Source organism: Alosa alosa, chromosome 2 (genome assembly GCF_017589495.1).
Source record: "Alosa alosa isolate M-15738 ecotype Scorff River chromosome 2, AALO_Geno_1.1, whole genome shotgun sequence".
Taxonomy (NCBI): domain Eukaryota; kingdom Metazoa; phylum Chordata; class Actinopteri; order Clupeiformes; family Clupeidae; genus Alosa; species Alosa alosa.
Genome location: NC_063190.1, coordinates 32,660,039 through 32,676,700, shown reverse-complemented (window position 1 = coordinate 32,676,700; position 16,662 = coordinate 32,660,039). Strand labels below are relative to the sequence as shown.

Below are 16,662 nucleotides of genomic sequence, written 5' to 3'. Positions count from 1 at the left end.
CACACACACACTCATTAACAAACACACACTATGCACACACACACACTCATTAACAAACACACACTATGCACACACACTCATTAACAAACACACACTATGTATAATAACACCACACTCATTAACAAACACACACTAATTATAACAAACACACACTATGTTCATTAACAAACACACACTATGTAACACACACACTCATTAACAAAACACACACTATGCACACATAACACACTCATTAACAAACACACACTATGCACACACACATACATTAACAAACACACACTATGCACAACACACACACTTCATTAACAAACACACACTATGCACACACACATTAACAAACACACACTACACAATAACACACACACTCATTAACAAACACACACTATGCACAATAATAACCCCATTAACAAACACACACTATGCACACACACATTAACAAACACACACTAACACTCATAACAAACACACACTATGCACACAATAATAATATTAACAAACACACACTACAATAATAATAATAATAACTCATTAACAAAACACACACAATGCAATAACACACACCCCATTAACAAACACACACACATTAACAAACACACACTATGCACACACACGTTAATATTCATTAACAAACACACACTAAGCACACACACACTCATTAGCAAACACACACACAAGTAGGGGGTGGAGAAGGAGACGGAGAGCAATTGACAAATTGTGCAGGACTGGGTGGAGTCATATTTTGTACCTCTCTGCGTACATCTAGTTTAGCCTCTCATTTACTCATTTTTTGGTCAAACCCTGTTACCCTGGACCTATTTATGTTAATATAATGTCTTATATTACTACATTACTCTATTATTACAGTTTTTGAAACTGTAATCTCTTACACTACTACAGTAGTTACTTTGGAAAGTCCTAAAATTACAGTAATACATTATTAGTAATAGAACTGAAAATAAAGTTCATTTAATAACAGATGTCTAAATGATGTTCATCTGTTGATGAAGACTAGTGGTAATGTGTCTGGATTAATAAAGCTTTATAGCATTCATACAAGTGCTATGTCGAGTAGGCTAGCCTAAGATGTTTACAGTACATATGTAATATGTAGGTCTACGAAAGACAACATTAAATCATGTCTGACCTCAACAATATAAAGACTGGATGCGGTTTGCTTTCATAAACTTATTCGGTTTTTGCAACATGACTACCAATGCGGATGCAGTGCCTATTCAAAATGACGTACAAAATGATACATTCATAAACTGCCACTAGACTTTGTCTTTGGACTTTGAATAAACAAACGTCAATTTTAACTACTACGTATACGTCCAGAATTCAAGGACGGTATCAGAGTGGCAGAGCGTGACGTCACTTATTCCAGAGAATGTTCTTGGCAAGTCACACTTCATATGACATTTCATATGACAATTAACTATTCCACAAAATGGTGTTTGTTTTCTTTATCATCAAGTTCTTAAATTAGGCTAAACATAACCATAATTCAAAACAGCAGTTACTGTTAGGCCTATATCATTTTGATCTGTAAAAAAGGTTAAATGCTTAAATTATTCTTACATGTTTATTATAAGTATTACTACTGGACTGTTTTTCTACAGGAATATGCATGTTTTGAATATACTTACAGTTTTTGCCTATTGCTACACACTTTTTTGCAGAATTTGCCTCATTATGTAAAAATTCTACACACAGCCAAATACAGTGTTTCTCGATTGTTTACATAATAAACATTTATAGCTGTGCTGTGTTCTTTTTAGAAATAGGTTATACTGAGATAAGCTGGGCCCGATCTAACAGTAACTCTCTCTCTCTATTTCTCTCTCTGTGTGTGTGTGTGTTTTCACATATCAGAGGTGAGCTGCTATGTTGTGAACCTGGACTACATAAACTGCACATGGAACCAACCCAAAGCTCCTGATCTCAGCTACACCCTCTTCGCAAAGTAAGAGTTGTCAACATGATGTGTGCATGTAGCTGCATGTTCACACCTTTGTGTATGAGTGTGTGTGTGTATGAGTGTGAGTGTGTTTGCGTGGGTGTGTGTGTGTGTTCTTGTTACTATATTAGAAGCACTTTCAGAAAGGATATGAAACAGTTATTTGTTGAGGATGCACATCTCTATGCATCTGCTGTGTGTGAGTATTTGTGTGTGGATGCCTCAAACATAAACGGGTCAAGTAAATAATAGTACATTTTAACATCTAGAGAGATCTCTCCCTGTCTGTGTGTGTGTGCATGTGTGCATGTGTGTGTGTGTGTGTGTATGTGTGTGTGTGTGTGTATTATTAATGTGCATCAAACGTGCGTGTGTGTGTCTGTGTGTGTGTGTGTGTGTGTGTGTGTGTGTGTGTGTGTGCGTGTGTGTGTATGTGTGTGTGTGTGTGTGTGTGTGTGGGCGTGGGCGTGGGCGTGCGTGCGTGCGCGTGTGTGCGTGTGTGTGTATGTGTGTGGGCGTGGGCGTGGGCGTGCGCGTGTGTGTGTGTGCGTGTGTGTGTGTGCGCGTGTGTGTGTGTGGTCTGACTGATTTCAAACTTGGCAGGTGTCTTGCTAAGGGCACGAGTAAGTGGAGTGCAGTGCGGAGCTTCACGTTGTTTGGATATGAAATGCAAAAACACTTTCTATGAAGGTCACTGTTATAATAAGTTATGCATACTGTACATTCATAACACCTTATAGTGCGACCATACTGTACGCCATTATAATACACTTTCTATGAAGGTCACTGTTATAATAAGTTATGCATACTGTACATTCATAACACCTTATAGTGCGATCATACGCCATTATAATACACTTTCTATGAAGGTCACTGTTCATATCAGTAATCAGTTATGCATGCATTCATAACACCTTATAATGCGACCATAAGTCATTATAACAATACTTATAATCCTTTACTAACAAGCATGAGACTCTATAACAATCTTCATAATTAATTATGAACTGTTGCTTTAATGCATTATAAGTGATGGTTATACCAGATTATATCATTATGGACCAGAAATTGTATAATGCATTATATCTCCGACCCTGTCTATTCCTAACTACACGTCCTGGGCACTGATGTGCTGATGCATTTTACTCAGTGATTTCAAATGATGGAATAATATCTTATGATGATTTTTAATGTGACATACTGTAGCATGTCTTTGCTTGCTTTAAGCAAAGTGTAAAAATGTGCACTAATATTCTCATGCTTGTGGTCGCATTATAAGGTGTTATGAAGGTATGTATGACTAATTATAACAGTGACCTTCATAGACATTGTTTCCAAGATATCATTATATAGCCTATTGTATTGTTATATTGCCTATTATATTGTTATATAGCCTATTATAGCCCATTATAGCCTATCGTAATATAGCCTATTTTCTTAAAAGAAGCACACATTGGCTCTTATTGCTCAAGCCTCTGTAGCCCCTCCCCCTGTCACACAGCGCAGCACTGAATCAGTGCACACGGGTAGAAAGTCATACAAGTGCTATGTCGAGTAGGCTAGCCTAAGATGTTTACAGTACATGTGTAATATGTAGGTCTACGAAAGACAACATTAAATCATGTCTGACCTCAACAATATAAAGACTGGATGCGGTTTGCTTTCATAAAATTACTCGGTTTTTGCAACATGACTACCAATGCGGATGCAGTGCCTATTCAAAATGACGTACAAAATGATACGTTCATAAACTGCCACTAGACTTTGTCTTTGGACTTTGAATAAACAAACGTCAATTTTAACTACTCATTATCGTCCAGAATTCAAGGGCGGTATCAGAGTGGCAGAGTGGCGTCACTTATTCCAGAGAATGTTCTTGGCAAGTCACACTTCATATGACATTTCATATGACAATTAACTATTCCACAAAATGGTGTTTGTTTTCTTTATCATCAAGTTCTTAAATTAGGCTAAACATAACCATAATTCAAAACAGCAGTTACTGTTAGGCCTATATCATTTTGATCTGTAAAAAAGGTTAAATGCTTAAATTATTCTTACATGTTTATTATAAGTATTACTACTGGACTGTTTTTCTACAGGAATATGCATGTTTTGAATATACTTACAGTTTTTTGCCTATTGCTTACACACTTTTTGCAGAATTTGCCTCATTATGTAAAAATTCTACACACAGCCAAATACAGTGTTTCTCGATTGTTTACACACATTTTCTGAAAGCATGCCTCATACTCTGAGAACTCTACACACAAATAAAAAAACACACACACAATGGGCAAAACCCTTCAATTCTCCTGCAAAATTAAACTCTGAAAGATTAAGGATTTGGCCACGAATAATGTAATAGCCCAACTCGAGGGGCGGCATCAAGCATGCATTTGAAAATCTTACTGCACGCAATTGGATAACACTATACGACCAATGTTAACTGACTGATTCCGGACTTTGGCGCAATTGGATAACACTACGACTGTCATCTGTTTAGCTCGCCTCTGGCCCACCTATATCAGATACACAGATATGATTGGTTCCCAGTGATGCAAAGGGCAAAAGTTACGTGCATCATTACTCATTGCCAGAGGTAGCCTAGAAATCTAGACGCGCCCCTAGCGGCAGCAAATTACATTTGCGATTTCTCGATTGTTTACACAATTACATTTGCTGCCAGGGCTAGTCTAGCAACTCTCCGTTGGCTTGTGAGCTCCAGAAATCGAAACTTAATCAGGCCAATGAAATCGTGTATAGAGTCGTTAGGTGGGCTTAACATAATGATTGATGGCAGCGTTGCAACGGTTTGGCTTGAATTCCCTGCTACTTGAAAACAAATATTCTATTGCGTGCAGAGGGAATTTGAAAGACAACTGATTATCCCGCCCCTCGGACTGAGCACTGCGAACGGTGAGTGCCCAGACCCTACATTTTAATGTGGGTCTGGCTCGCCAGGCTATGCCAGAGTCTCTCGCTGAGCAAATGCTTCCGCGAGAACTCTGGATTCCCAGGGTAGCAAAACCCCTCAGTTCTCCTGCAAAAGGAAACTTTACATTCAAAACAATGTTATTTCTTCTCAAAATGGTGTTTTGTTTTCGAATGACACAAACCATCATATGAATAGACATTTATAAGAACCAATTGAACACTGATGTGCTCAATGTAAAACACTATGATGAATGGAAAACACTTCTCCTTTCATCATAATGACTTAGGCCTTTTTTGTTCAGTGTTACACTTACTACAGACAGTACATAAATAAGTGTGGTTTAACATATTTGAGAATATTGTTTTTATACTCAGAACACACAAATACACTGTAACAATTATATTTATAATTGATTTATTTTTTCCACCAAATCAATGTACACAGTGTACATCCCAACCAACATAAAATTGCACATGAAGTGGTCTACATACAAAACAACAGAATAATGTAGGCTGCTGTAAAGTTAGAATATAAAAAATAAAATAAAAATCTGCATCCTCTCTTCAGTTTAGGTCTGGCCACAACACCTCATCCACATTACAAGCATTTTGCTAAAGCTCTGATTGCTAATTGTGAAACTGTGTGACAGGTGTTTGCCCATATCAGTGTGCATAGTAGGGCAATTAACATTAGAATTTGATGGCAGTGTGTTCCTTGTGAAAACAAGAGATTTTCTGGTAACACTTTACTTGACGGGTGAGTTCATAACACATTCATAGCAGCTGTCATAAACTGCACATAAAGCATTCATGACTGTTTCATGAGACATGACTCAACATTCATACCAAACCTTTCATGAATGTGGAAGACAGAACGACGAGAACTTGTCAAAATAAAAGTCCAAAGTCGCAAAGCAGCATTGCCGTTTTTGGTCCAACCCTCTTACCTGATCATGTCACATCTGAGTCAATGGGCTACTCCAGTGCCAAAAAGACAGAACATGGTCAAGCAAATAATTTTTGTTTCATAAAAATGTATTTGTTTTATGATGTAACCTTTGCAGATGATTTCTCATCTTTTGCTACTTGGAATGTCCAATCGTTCCAGGTTACACAAATACGGGTTAGCTGAATGTAGGCTAGTTTACCTCCCAGCGTTAAACTCAGTGATTACGAATACTTCATAACTTGTTTAGTAAAGTGACATTCGATGTAGACTTCATAAGATATTCATGAAATATTTACAAAGGCTGGAGAGATTAAATGAATGATATCCAGGTTACATAAATACGATGTTGGACTTTTATTTTGACAAGTTGTCATTGTTCTGTCTTCCACATTCATGAAAGGTTTGGTATGAATGTTGAGTCATGTCTCATGAAACAGTCATGAATGCTTTATGTGCAGTTTATGACAGCTGCTATGAATGTGTTATGAACTCACCCGTCAAGTAAAGTGTTACCGATTTTCTTCATGAAAATTGTGCCAAATGCAAAGAATTGTGTGTAGTGTTATGAAAAAAGTGTGTTTTAGAACAATTTGAGTGAAAAGCAGGATTGGTTCAGGGGGGTGGTGCATGAGTTACATATTGTGGTCATTGTGTCTCAAGTATCAGTTTTTGTGTGTAAACAATTGAGAAAAACTGTAAGACATAGCACTTCACATCTATGCCAAAACTAACTGCAATCAAAACTCAACAATCCTCCTGTAATTATTGCAACAAAACCATACACACGTGCACCATTTGAATTAGCCTACTCTTTCAAATCAACACACTGATGTGTTGTATGTAAGTCACTGCAGTCTTTGTGTTTCTATTTTTATTGTCATTTTCTCAAACTCAAAAGTAGAATTTCTGCAGTAATCAGCTGCCATTTTTTGCAACAGATGTTTTTACAAAAAAACAAACATTCTTACAAAAATAAAGAAAAATAGAATCACAGTTATCAATGCAATCCTCTAAACAAATAAAACATGTAGCAATAAAACAAAAGTAAAAAAAAAAAAACAATTACTGGAGAAATTGCTGCTATTTTCTTGTATTTTTGTGTGTGTGTGTGTGTGTGTGTGTGTGGTGGGGGTGGGGGATGGGGATTATGGATCCTGCCTTCTGTTCAGATCTGGCCACAAGTCCTCGTCGACATCGCAGGCGATGTTCTCTCGGACTAGGCAACAGGAAACATATCACCTTATGTGCCAAATCCACTCTTGAGTCTTGATCTGACCCCACCTCAATTTCTCTGCATGCCCCTTGCATCGCTTGCAAAAGAGGCAGGTATGTGGTTGGTGGTCAAATAATTATATGATAGGTTTTAGAAATGGGAAGTAAAGGGGCAAATACAGAACTGTAAACGGGTACTCAATGTAAAAGTACACACTTGAACTGGTAGACAATAACTTACCTGAAGTCTATTTGTAGTGCTAAGCCTCAGACTGATTGGTGTTCAGTTTTCTCTGTAAGTGTTTTCAGGTATGAGTGTGGGTATTACCAATTACCAGATGCGCTTGCTTTTTGTGTGGAAGTGTTTTCCCAATGATAACAGGAGATTTCCTTTTTGAACAAAGTGTCCAATGTAAGAAACCGTGTGTAGTGTTTTTGCAATAAGTGTGCAAAAATGTGCAAAGCAGAACATGTGTTTAAGCGGTGGTTACACAGTGTTTTGTTCGGAAAAAATAGTTTTTAGTGTGTAAGCAATGGGCGAAAACTGTAATTGCCTACCAGTAGGGCTATCAGTCCATGAGCACTAGAAGACATTGTTTCGATTTAACTCAATAAAAATAAATCTTCTTAATATTTTATATTGTTGGTTGGTTTTATACTGTTGCCAATGAAAAGTTGTCCTACACCGTGGGTCTCCAACACGTCGCTCTCAAGCTACCAGTAGCTTGTCGTCCCCTTCTCAGCTTGCCAGAGTCTGAAACAGTACTTCATTTAAACACAATTGTTGCCGCAAGGCATTCCAGCCTACAAATTTAATTTAACTCAATTCAGGCTACTTGGCTATACAGTTTTCATTACAGCACAGCGTACGTTCAGTGAATGAATGAAAGCAGATGCTTTGTCTTGCAATAAACAATGGGTGGAAATCCCAACACTCTTTCAACTACATGAAACTTAATAGTGAACCATCAAATACTTTTTAAAGGTACATTTAAAGGTGCGATTTGTAGGATTGTTACCGAACATTCTGTAGGCCAAAATCAAAACACTGGTGAACGTTCTCAAGACTACCAGACGTGAGTCTCTTCTGGGTTGCCAGATGTAATGAAGACTTAGCTAATAACGTTAGTTGACCTGCAGCTGCTTTAACGTTTCTCCAACCATGACCCAGCTACACATTACGGAAACAGTGAAAACAAAAAATACCTCTCTAACCAACGTAACATATTTAGCTGAAGTTAGCGATGCAGATGAAGTTTAGCCTAGGCTACCTGTTGTGGAGAAATATGGCCAGCTCTGCGTCAGACTTGATATTCTTCATTTGACGAAGACGTCACCATCTCAGGAAGCTCCTCCGATGTCCACTTAATATATTTCTTGTTTTAATTTTGGAAATTTGCCTGCCTCTCGTAGGCGTTCATGACTACAACTGACAGCTGTTGACAATTGGCCTTTGCTAATTTGGCAACCCAAATAGGAGGACGCGCTAATTTTATTCTAAAATTAATCGTTCAAAACATAAATGAAAATTCCAAGAGATTCCGCCCCGTAACTCATTTTTTTTCATGGGTTTTACGGGGTTTTTTGGTTATAGCAATGTTGTCAAATAAGCCATTACTTCAATTCATCGTGTTTCCTTACTCTCTGACAACATATGGTGATCATTTTGGAATGGTTACAGTTTATTTTCCATTATTTCCTACATACTGGACCTTTAAGAGTAGCATTTTACTTTATTTCTAACAGTGTTGGTCCACTTTAAGTGTTGTGTTTTGTGGTGTTGTGTGGTGTTGTGTGTGGTGTGGTGTGGTGTTTTGTGGTGTGGTGTTGTGTGTTGTTGTGTGTGGTGTGGTGTGGTGTTTTGTGTGGTGTTGTGTGGTGTGTGGTGTGGTGTTGTGTGTTTGTGTGTGGTGTTGTGTGTGGTGTGGTGTTTTGTGTGGTGTTGTGTGGTGTGGTGTTTTGTGTGGTGTTGTGTGTGGTGTGGTGTTGTGTGGTGTTGTGTGGTGTTTTGTGTTGTGTTGTGTGGTGAGGTGAGGTGTGGTGTTGTGTGATGTGGTGCGGTGTGGTGTGTGTTGTGGGGTGTGAGATGTTGTGTTGGTGTGATGTTTGTATTGTGTGACTCAGTTATACAGGTTATGCTCTGGTGGAGTGTCCTCAGTACCTGGTGGGTGATAAGGGCCTGAGGGTGGGCTGCAGATTGCCCTATTCCGAGCCTGAGCGCTTCCAAACGCTTGAGACGTCACTGAGACGGTCAGGAAACCTTTCAATCCACAAGCAACACAAACTCAAGGACACAGGTACACACACACGTGCCCAAACACACACACACACACACACACACACACACACACACACATGGTTTTATTTCAGTTAGTCTAATAGCTGGTTTGATTTGCACTGAGAGATGGTTTTATGCAAAGTACCCTATGCCAAAGGTATGGTGAATGTGATGATGTGTGGCTATTTTAATTCCAAAGGCCAAGCGAACTTTATCAGGATGCATAGTATCCTGGATCCATGAAATAAGTGGCCTTTAAAAATAAAAATCTGCCTGCCTCCATGGGAATTTAACATATGGGTGTATATATTTATGCCCCCTGTATTTTAAGGAAGAACATTTATTTATTTACGATACATTATTCATTCACAAAGACAGTTGGTGTCCTTATAGGTTGGATTTTCCCTCATGTTTTAATTAAAGCATTAAGATCAATTTCCAAAAGATGATTTATTCCTCTTTTTAGTCAACTTTAGCATGGGTGTCTAAACTTATGAGCACAACTGTACATTCAGACACACATTACTTTCAAATGAATTGTGGTCAGTTTTATCCCTTGAATCTTGTTATTGTCCACAGTAAAACTGAACCCCCCCACCAACTTGAAGCTGCGGTGGAGACAGAAGGCTCTCTCACTAAGCTGGGACGTCCGCGCCGGCTACAAGCGCTTCGAATGCATTGAGAGCAGGGTTCAGTATGGCCTCAACGACAAGTGGCTGGTAGGAGACAAACACATACATGCAAACACACATACAAATACACACACACACACACACACACACACACACACACACAAATACACACACACACACACACACACACACACACACACACATACATACACACACATACACATACAGTGCAACCAGAACGTTTTCAGACCCTTTCAAGTTTTCCACATTTTGTTATTTTTCAGACTCATCTTAAAATGGATTCAATTTTTTTTTTTCTCATTAATCTACACACAATACTCCAACACTCCACAAAAAAGCAGGTGTTTAAAAAATAAAAGACTGAAATATATTCCATGTACATAAGTATTCAGACCCTTTGTTATGACGCTTGCAATTGAACTCTGGTGCCTCCTACTTCTATCAATGGTCCTTGAGATGCTTCTACAACTTGACTGGAGTCCACCTGTGCCTAAATGAATTCACTGGAGATTAGTAGAAAAGGCACAACACACATCTCTATATAAGGGCTCACAGTTGATGGTGTATGTCAGAGTGAAAACCAAGCCACAAGGGTCGATAAGATTACGTCTGAAACATAACAAAATGTGGAAAACGTGAAAGGGTCTGAAAACGTTCCGGTTGCACTGTACATACACAGTTAAGACAGACAGACAGACACACTATTATCCCCATCATCCTCGTCTCTTTGCAAAGAGCCCCACTAAGCTGAGTCCTGGAGAGAAGTCTTTCCTCATGGAGTACCCCTCCAACAGCAGTACGCACACGTTCCGCGTGCAGGTGCGCATTCACGGCTGTGGCTCGTCTGAATGGAGCGAGTGGAGCCCTGTGGTGGTGTGGGGGAATCGCACAGGTGAGTCAAGTCAAGTCAAGTCAAGTTTATTTATATAGCGCATTTCATACACAGAGGTCATTCAGTGTGCTATACATAAACAAAACCAAACAATAATAATGAATAAAAGCATAGAAGGGTAATATAGTCAAAGAATAGTTCAAAAGGTAAAGATCAGGCCCCAGCTGTGGCGCAACTGGCTGGGGCACCTGCACCGTACGCCGATGACCCGGGTTCGATTCCCGCCCCGTGGTCCTTTCCGGATCCCACCCCGACTCTCTCTCCCACTCACTTCCTGTCATTCTCCACTGTCCTATCATTAAAGGCATAAAAACCCCACAAAAAAAAATATATATAAAAAAAAAGATCATCATTAAAAGAAAACACAAGGTAAAATCATTTAAAAATAAAGAATAATTAGGTGAGGTGGCACCCTCCTGCCCCCCCCCCTTCTCTCTCTCTCTGTGTTCACTCTATTGTCTTCATGTGTTGTCTCTGTTGAGTCTTCTGTCTTCATGTATAGTACCACTCTTTGAATCTCATATTTGTCCATGTTTCTTTAGCTATTTATTTGTCAAGCACTTTAGATAGATAGATATATAACTGTATTACTGTAATCCCCCCAGAGGGGAAATTACACTCTTTTCTCACATATTTTAACTTTTTTCCCGCTGTCTTCCCATTTGAACATTTTCCCGTATTTGAATACTTTCATAACATCAGCCTGCCATCGGACCTGGTTTGCTTTTCTGTTGCTACCCCCTTGCTCCTCCAGTGACACAGATGTTTTTCTGTTGCTACCCCCTTGCTCCTCCTGTGACACAGATGTTTTCAAAGCATTGTTTTGCATGCTTGAAGGCGACCATGGCGTGGTTTAAGTGAGAACAGGATTTGACACCAATCTGTAAGCAAAGTCCCATTAGACCTAGTGTAACCTGCGTTGTCTCACCCCTGCACATACCCGAACCTGCAAACAGCAGCATCTCGGATCGGAAGTAGCTTACTAGCAATCGAGCTAAACGCCCAGGCTGCTAGCTTTCTTGCCAGCACTGCTCTTAAGGTGTCGGGAGGGAGGTTTTACCAACGTACGCACTGCACAGCTACGGACCAGCTGGCTACCGTTACACAGTTAGCTAGTGCAGCAGTTTTGTAGTCTGAATTCTTGCTGATAGCAGACGGATAGCAACAGAAAGATGAAAACACACAACAATAAATATACAATATATCTCTCTCTGTCTCGTTTGTTATCTCTCTATCTCCTTTCTCTCTGTTTCACTATCTCTCTTCTTTTACTAATTCTCTCTCACTCTCCGTTTCACTTACTAACTCTCTCCGTTTCAAACTATCTCTTTTTTTTGCTAACTATCTCTCTCTCCGTTTCACTAACTATCTCTCTCCATTTCACTATCTCTTTCTCCGTTTCACTATATCTCTTTTTCTCTATCTCGCTCGCTCCGTTTAACTAACTATCTCTCTCTGTTTCAAACTCTCTCTCTCTCTCTCTCTCTATCTGTTTCACTATCTCTCCATTTCACTAACTGTCTGTTTATTTATTTCACTAACTCTCTCTCTCTCTCAGGGGTGCATTTTTCAGTGTGTGCTTCACCTCACTGTGTGTTCACTGTGTGCTGAATGTGTTTCACTGATTCACGGATTGGGATAAATGCAGAGACCCTCACAGGATCAAAAGAGTATACTTATACTATACTTACTTGGTGTTTCTAGAGGGTAGTTTCAACTCAATCGCAAACAAGGATGCAAAATTTGGTCGTTTGAACTACTGCCCCTGGGCAGTTGCACTTGTGTCGTTCCTTGGTAGTTCCAGTTGGTGATGTTTTCAGTGTTCGGAGCGCCTAACCAAAAGTCACAAACGCCTAACCAAAAATGACGAGGTTGTTTATCTCGTGACTCAATGATTGATCTATGCTGTAGCTTAATTTTCATTCAGAGACTGACTCCCCTACTGGACTCATTCTTACTATTGATGTTAATTTGTGTGTTGACTTGCTTTTGATAGCCGAGTGTTATAACCTTCACAGACTCTTTAGGGCAACACATAATGATGTAGTGGCTAAAGCAGGTGACTTGTTGTCCGAACGTTGTAAGTTCTATTCTCTTATTACTGTACGTGAGATTGTCCTCTTGCTTCTGACTATGTGCACGTGAACTAGTGTGACATGTATAAATACCAAATAAAGCAGTGCAACTATATTTGAAACGATTGTTTTTAACTGATGTCCCTAATGGTCTCTCGATGTAGAGTAACTATATGCATAAATATTTAGGGTCAAAACTTATTGTTGTGTCTCGTAGGCCTACTGTTACTCAGAAGTGAAAAGGAGAGAGAGGATGCAAACTCTGGTTGTGCGCGCAGAGTGCCAATGTGCTGCCGTTAAGCCACGAGACAGACAATAACACTTGTGATACTCTGAAATTCGTCTAGGCTATTTTTAACATAGATATTTAACACAAATAATGACGCATATTAGTCGGCTTAAGGTAAACTGTTTTATATGTTCCGCTGTGAATGTGTCTGATTCTTTACATGTCTCTGCTTGTCTCTCTCTCTCTGTTTCACTACCTGTCTCTCTGTTCCGCTGTAATTGTGTCTGATATTTTACATGTCTCTCTCTCTCTCTGTTTCACTACCTGTCTCTCTCTCTCTGTTTCACTACCTGTCTCTCTCTCAGATAGCAAGCGTGCACCCCCTGCTATGTCATGGGTGTCTTTGATGCTGTACATGTCTGTAGCTGCAGTGATCCTCATCCTGCTCACATGCCTGTTAGTTCACAATGAGAGGTACGTGTGTGTGTGTGTGTGTGTGTGTGTGTGTGTGTGTGTGTGTGACTGAGTGACTGAGAGTGTGTGTGAGTGAGGAGAGAGAGAGAGAGAGAGAGAGAGAGAGAGAGAGAGAGAGAGAGAGAGAGTAGAGAGTGTGTGTATGCGTACGTACTGTATGTGTGTCTGGACTGTTACCGATGAATGAATGAATGAATGATGTGTGTTGATAATGACGGTGTGTGTGTGTGTGTGTGTGTGTGTGTGTGTGTGTGTGTGTGTGTTTGCTCCTCTAGACTGCGGGTCACCCTCATCCCTGTGGTACCCAACCCTGGGAAGAACTTGACTGAGCTCATAGACACGTACAACGGAAACGTGGAGGTCAGTGACCCTCCTTGGGCATCGTCCATTCAACTACATCCTCACACTGTGATAGGCTACACACTGAGTCCTGACTCCACCCTCACACTGTGATAGGCTACACACTGAGTCCTGACTCCACCCTCACACTGTGATAGGCTACACACTGACTCCTGACTCCACCCTCACGCTGTGATAGGCTACACACTGAGTCCTGACTCCACCCTCACGCTGTGATAGGCTACACACTGACTCCTGACTCCACCCTCACGCTGTGATAGGCTTCACACTGACTCCTGACTCCACCCTCACACTGTGATAGGCTACACACTGACTCCTGACTCCACCCTCACACTGTGATAGACTACACACTGACTCCTGACTCCACCCTCACGCTGTGATAGGCTTCACACTGACTCCTGACTCCACCCTCACATTGTGATAGGCTACACACTGACTCCACCCTCACACTGTGTTAGGCTACACACTGACTGATTACTAGAAACTAGTGTTCCTAATGCTAAGTCATCTTTCAGACCGGAAAGGTTCTGCTGATGCATTTACATGCATACATTTATAAACACACAGCGTTGGGGCAGCCGTGGCCTACTGGTTAGCGCTCCGGACTTGTAACCGGAGCGCTGTTGCCGGTTCGAACCCCGACCAGTAGGAATGGCTGAAGTGCCCTTGAGCAAGGCACCTAACCCCTCACTGCTCCCCGAGCGCCGCTGTAGCAGGCAGCTCACTGTGTCGGGATTAGTGTGTGTTCACTGAGTGTGTTTCACTAATTCACGGATTGGGATAAATGCAGAGACCAAATCTCCCTCATGGGATCAAAAGAGTATATATACTTATACTTACTATACACCACCCAACAAGAGTTTAGTTCCTCAGAGTCTAATAGTAGAACTGCTTGCTGCTGCTCAATGGTGATGCAGGGGGTTTTCAGGCTCTAGGGTCTGCATGGAGCATTTAGATAATGGCATGTGCTGTTGGTGCTCTATGAGTGAGTAACTGAATAGCAGTGGATTAATCTAATGTGCCACGATGGGAGTGGATGTTTACATGTGTGTGTGGATGCTAAGCGTAGCCTTTTCTGCACTGGGGCACCAGTGTCACGCCGTGCCTCTTGAACGTCCCCTCTCTACTGTTACAGAAGTGGCTGCGCATCTCCAAAGAGCTGCAGGAGGGCTTCAAGCCCACGTTTACGGAGCGGCCGTACGCGGTGCGGGAGTACCGGCTAGTGGGGCAGTCCAGTGTGGAGAGCGACAGTGGGGTATCTCTCTCCTCCTCCTCCACCTCCTCCTCCTCCACCACCTCCTCCTCCACCTCCTTCTCCACACTGCCCCACAGCTCCACCTCTTCAACGGATGGATCCTGCTGAACACGCCCCAACCTGTCACAGACTGGCTACTGTGAACATGCTCCAAACATCCCCAATCTGCCGATCCTGCTGAACATGCCCCAAATATCATGAGGAATTGGATCAGCAACCTCCAACTCCACCCTGACCACACCCCAAACAACCTCCAACTCCACCCTGACCCAAACAACCTCCAACTCCACCCTGACCACACCCCAAACAACCTCCAACTCCACCCTGACCACACCCCATAACCACACCCCATACAGCCTCCATCTCTGCCCTAACCTACAAACTCGTCAAAGTACTTACCTATCTGTTAACTCAGGGAGAATATTGGCCCCAGCTGTGGCGCAACTGGCTGGGGCACCTGCACTGTCACGCCCGGCTGACCGGGTTCGATTCAGCCCGTGGTCCTTTTCCTGATCCCACCCCTACTCTCTCTCCCATTCACTTCCTGTCATTCTCCACTGTCCTGTCACTCTCCACTGTCCTGTCATTCTCCACTGTCCTGTCATTAAAGGTGTAAAAAGGCCAAAAAAATACTTAAAAAAAAAACTCAGGGAGAATATATGTGTGTGTGTATGTTAGGTGCAATTCTTTTCCATGTAAATATATTTGTTAAATTCATGTTTTAGGTACATTGATTTTTACCCTACTTTATATTGGATTTGAACTGCAATTTTAACAGGAAGTACCACTTTGTGTGTGTGTGTGTGTGTGTGTGTGTGTGTGTGTGTGTCTGTCTGACCTTTCTAAGTTTGACTCTTGTTGTCTTCTGCATAATGCTGCTTGAATCAATGAACCAGAATGTGCATTTAACCAAAGCAAATCCTCGTCTCATACTACAGAGCTTGTAGGTGTGTGTGTGTGTGTGTGTGTGTGTGAGTGTGTATGTGTGTATGTGTGTGCACATGTTTCTTATCATGGAGCTGCTCTAATGCTTGCATGCAGCAATGATGCAACCTAATTATAGTGTGAGCTTAAATGACACTGGACGAGACTATGCACTGACATATCAAACAGGCCCTGCTTTATTACACAGCTCTTCAGAGTGCTGCAGAATGTTCCATTCACATTAAAAGGCCTTTCCAACGTCTGTTAAATCTATATAATCACCACTGCAAAGTATTTATAAAACGGATAGTTCCGGTCCTTGATTATGATTGGTTGAATCACGTTAGATGCCGTCGTATATTTTCCCGATAAAGCACGGCTGAGACCGCATTTTATTCTATATTAATGTGCTTAGAATGCATAACGGTTAAAATTCAAAGTTGCTGAGGAACAATTCTGACTAGTGG

The 16,662-nt window shown here is 41.0% G+C and overlaps 1 protein-coding gene across 3 annotated transcripts in view; it reads left to right on the top strand.

Annotated features, from left to right (window-relative positions):
* The window catches only part of LOC125289902 (cytokine receptor common subunit gamma-like), a 43,299-nt gene extending 27,542 nt beyond the window's left edge, over positions 1-15,757 (top strand). For all 3 annotated transcript variants that reach the window (XM_048237034.1, XM_048237040.1, XM_048237025.1), the window contains 7 exons: positions 1,873-1,963; positions 9,180-9,352; positions 9,913-10,052; positions 10,722-10,878; positions 13,548-13,656; positions 13,932-14,016; positions 15,152-15,757. In XM_048237034.1, coding sequence (XP_048092991.1) covers positions 1,873-1,963; positions 9,180-9,352; positions 9,913-10,052; positions 10,722-10,878; positions 13,548-13,656; positions 13,932-14,016; positions 15,152-15,379 — 983 coding nt within the window. In that variant the 3' untranslated portion in view covers positions 15,380-15,757. The remainder of the gene's footprint in view (positions 1-1,872; positions 1,964-9,179; positions 9,353-9,912; positions 10,053-10,721; positions 10,879-13,547; positions 13,657-13,931; positions 14,017-15,151) is intronic.
* Positions 15,758-16,662: the final 905 nt, after the last annotated feature.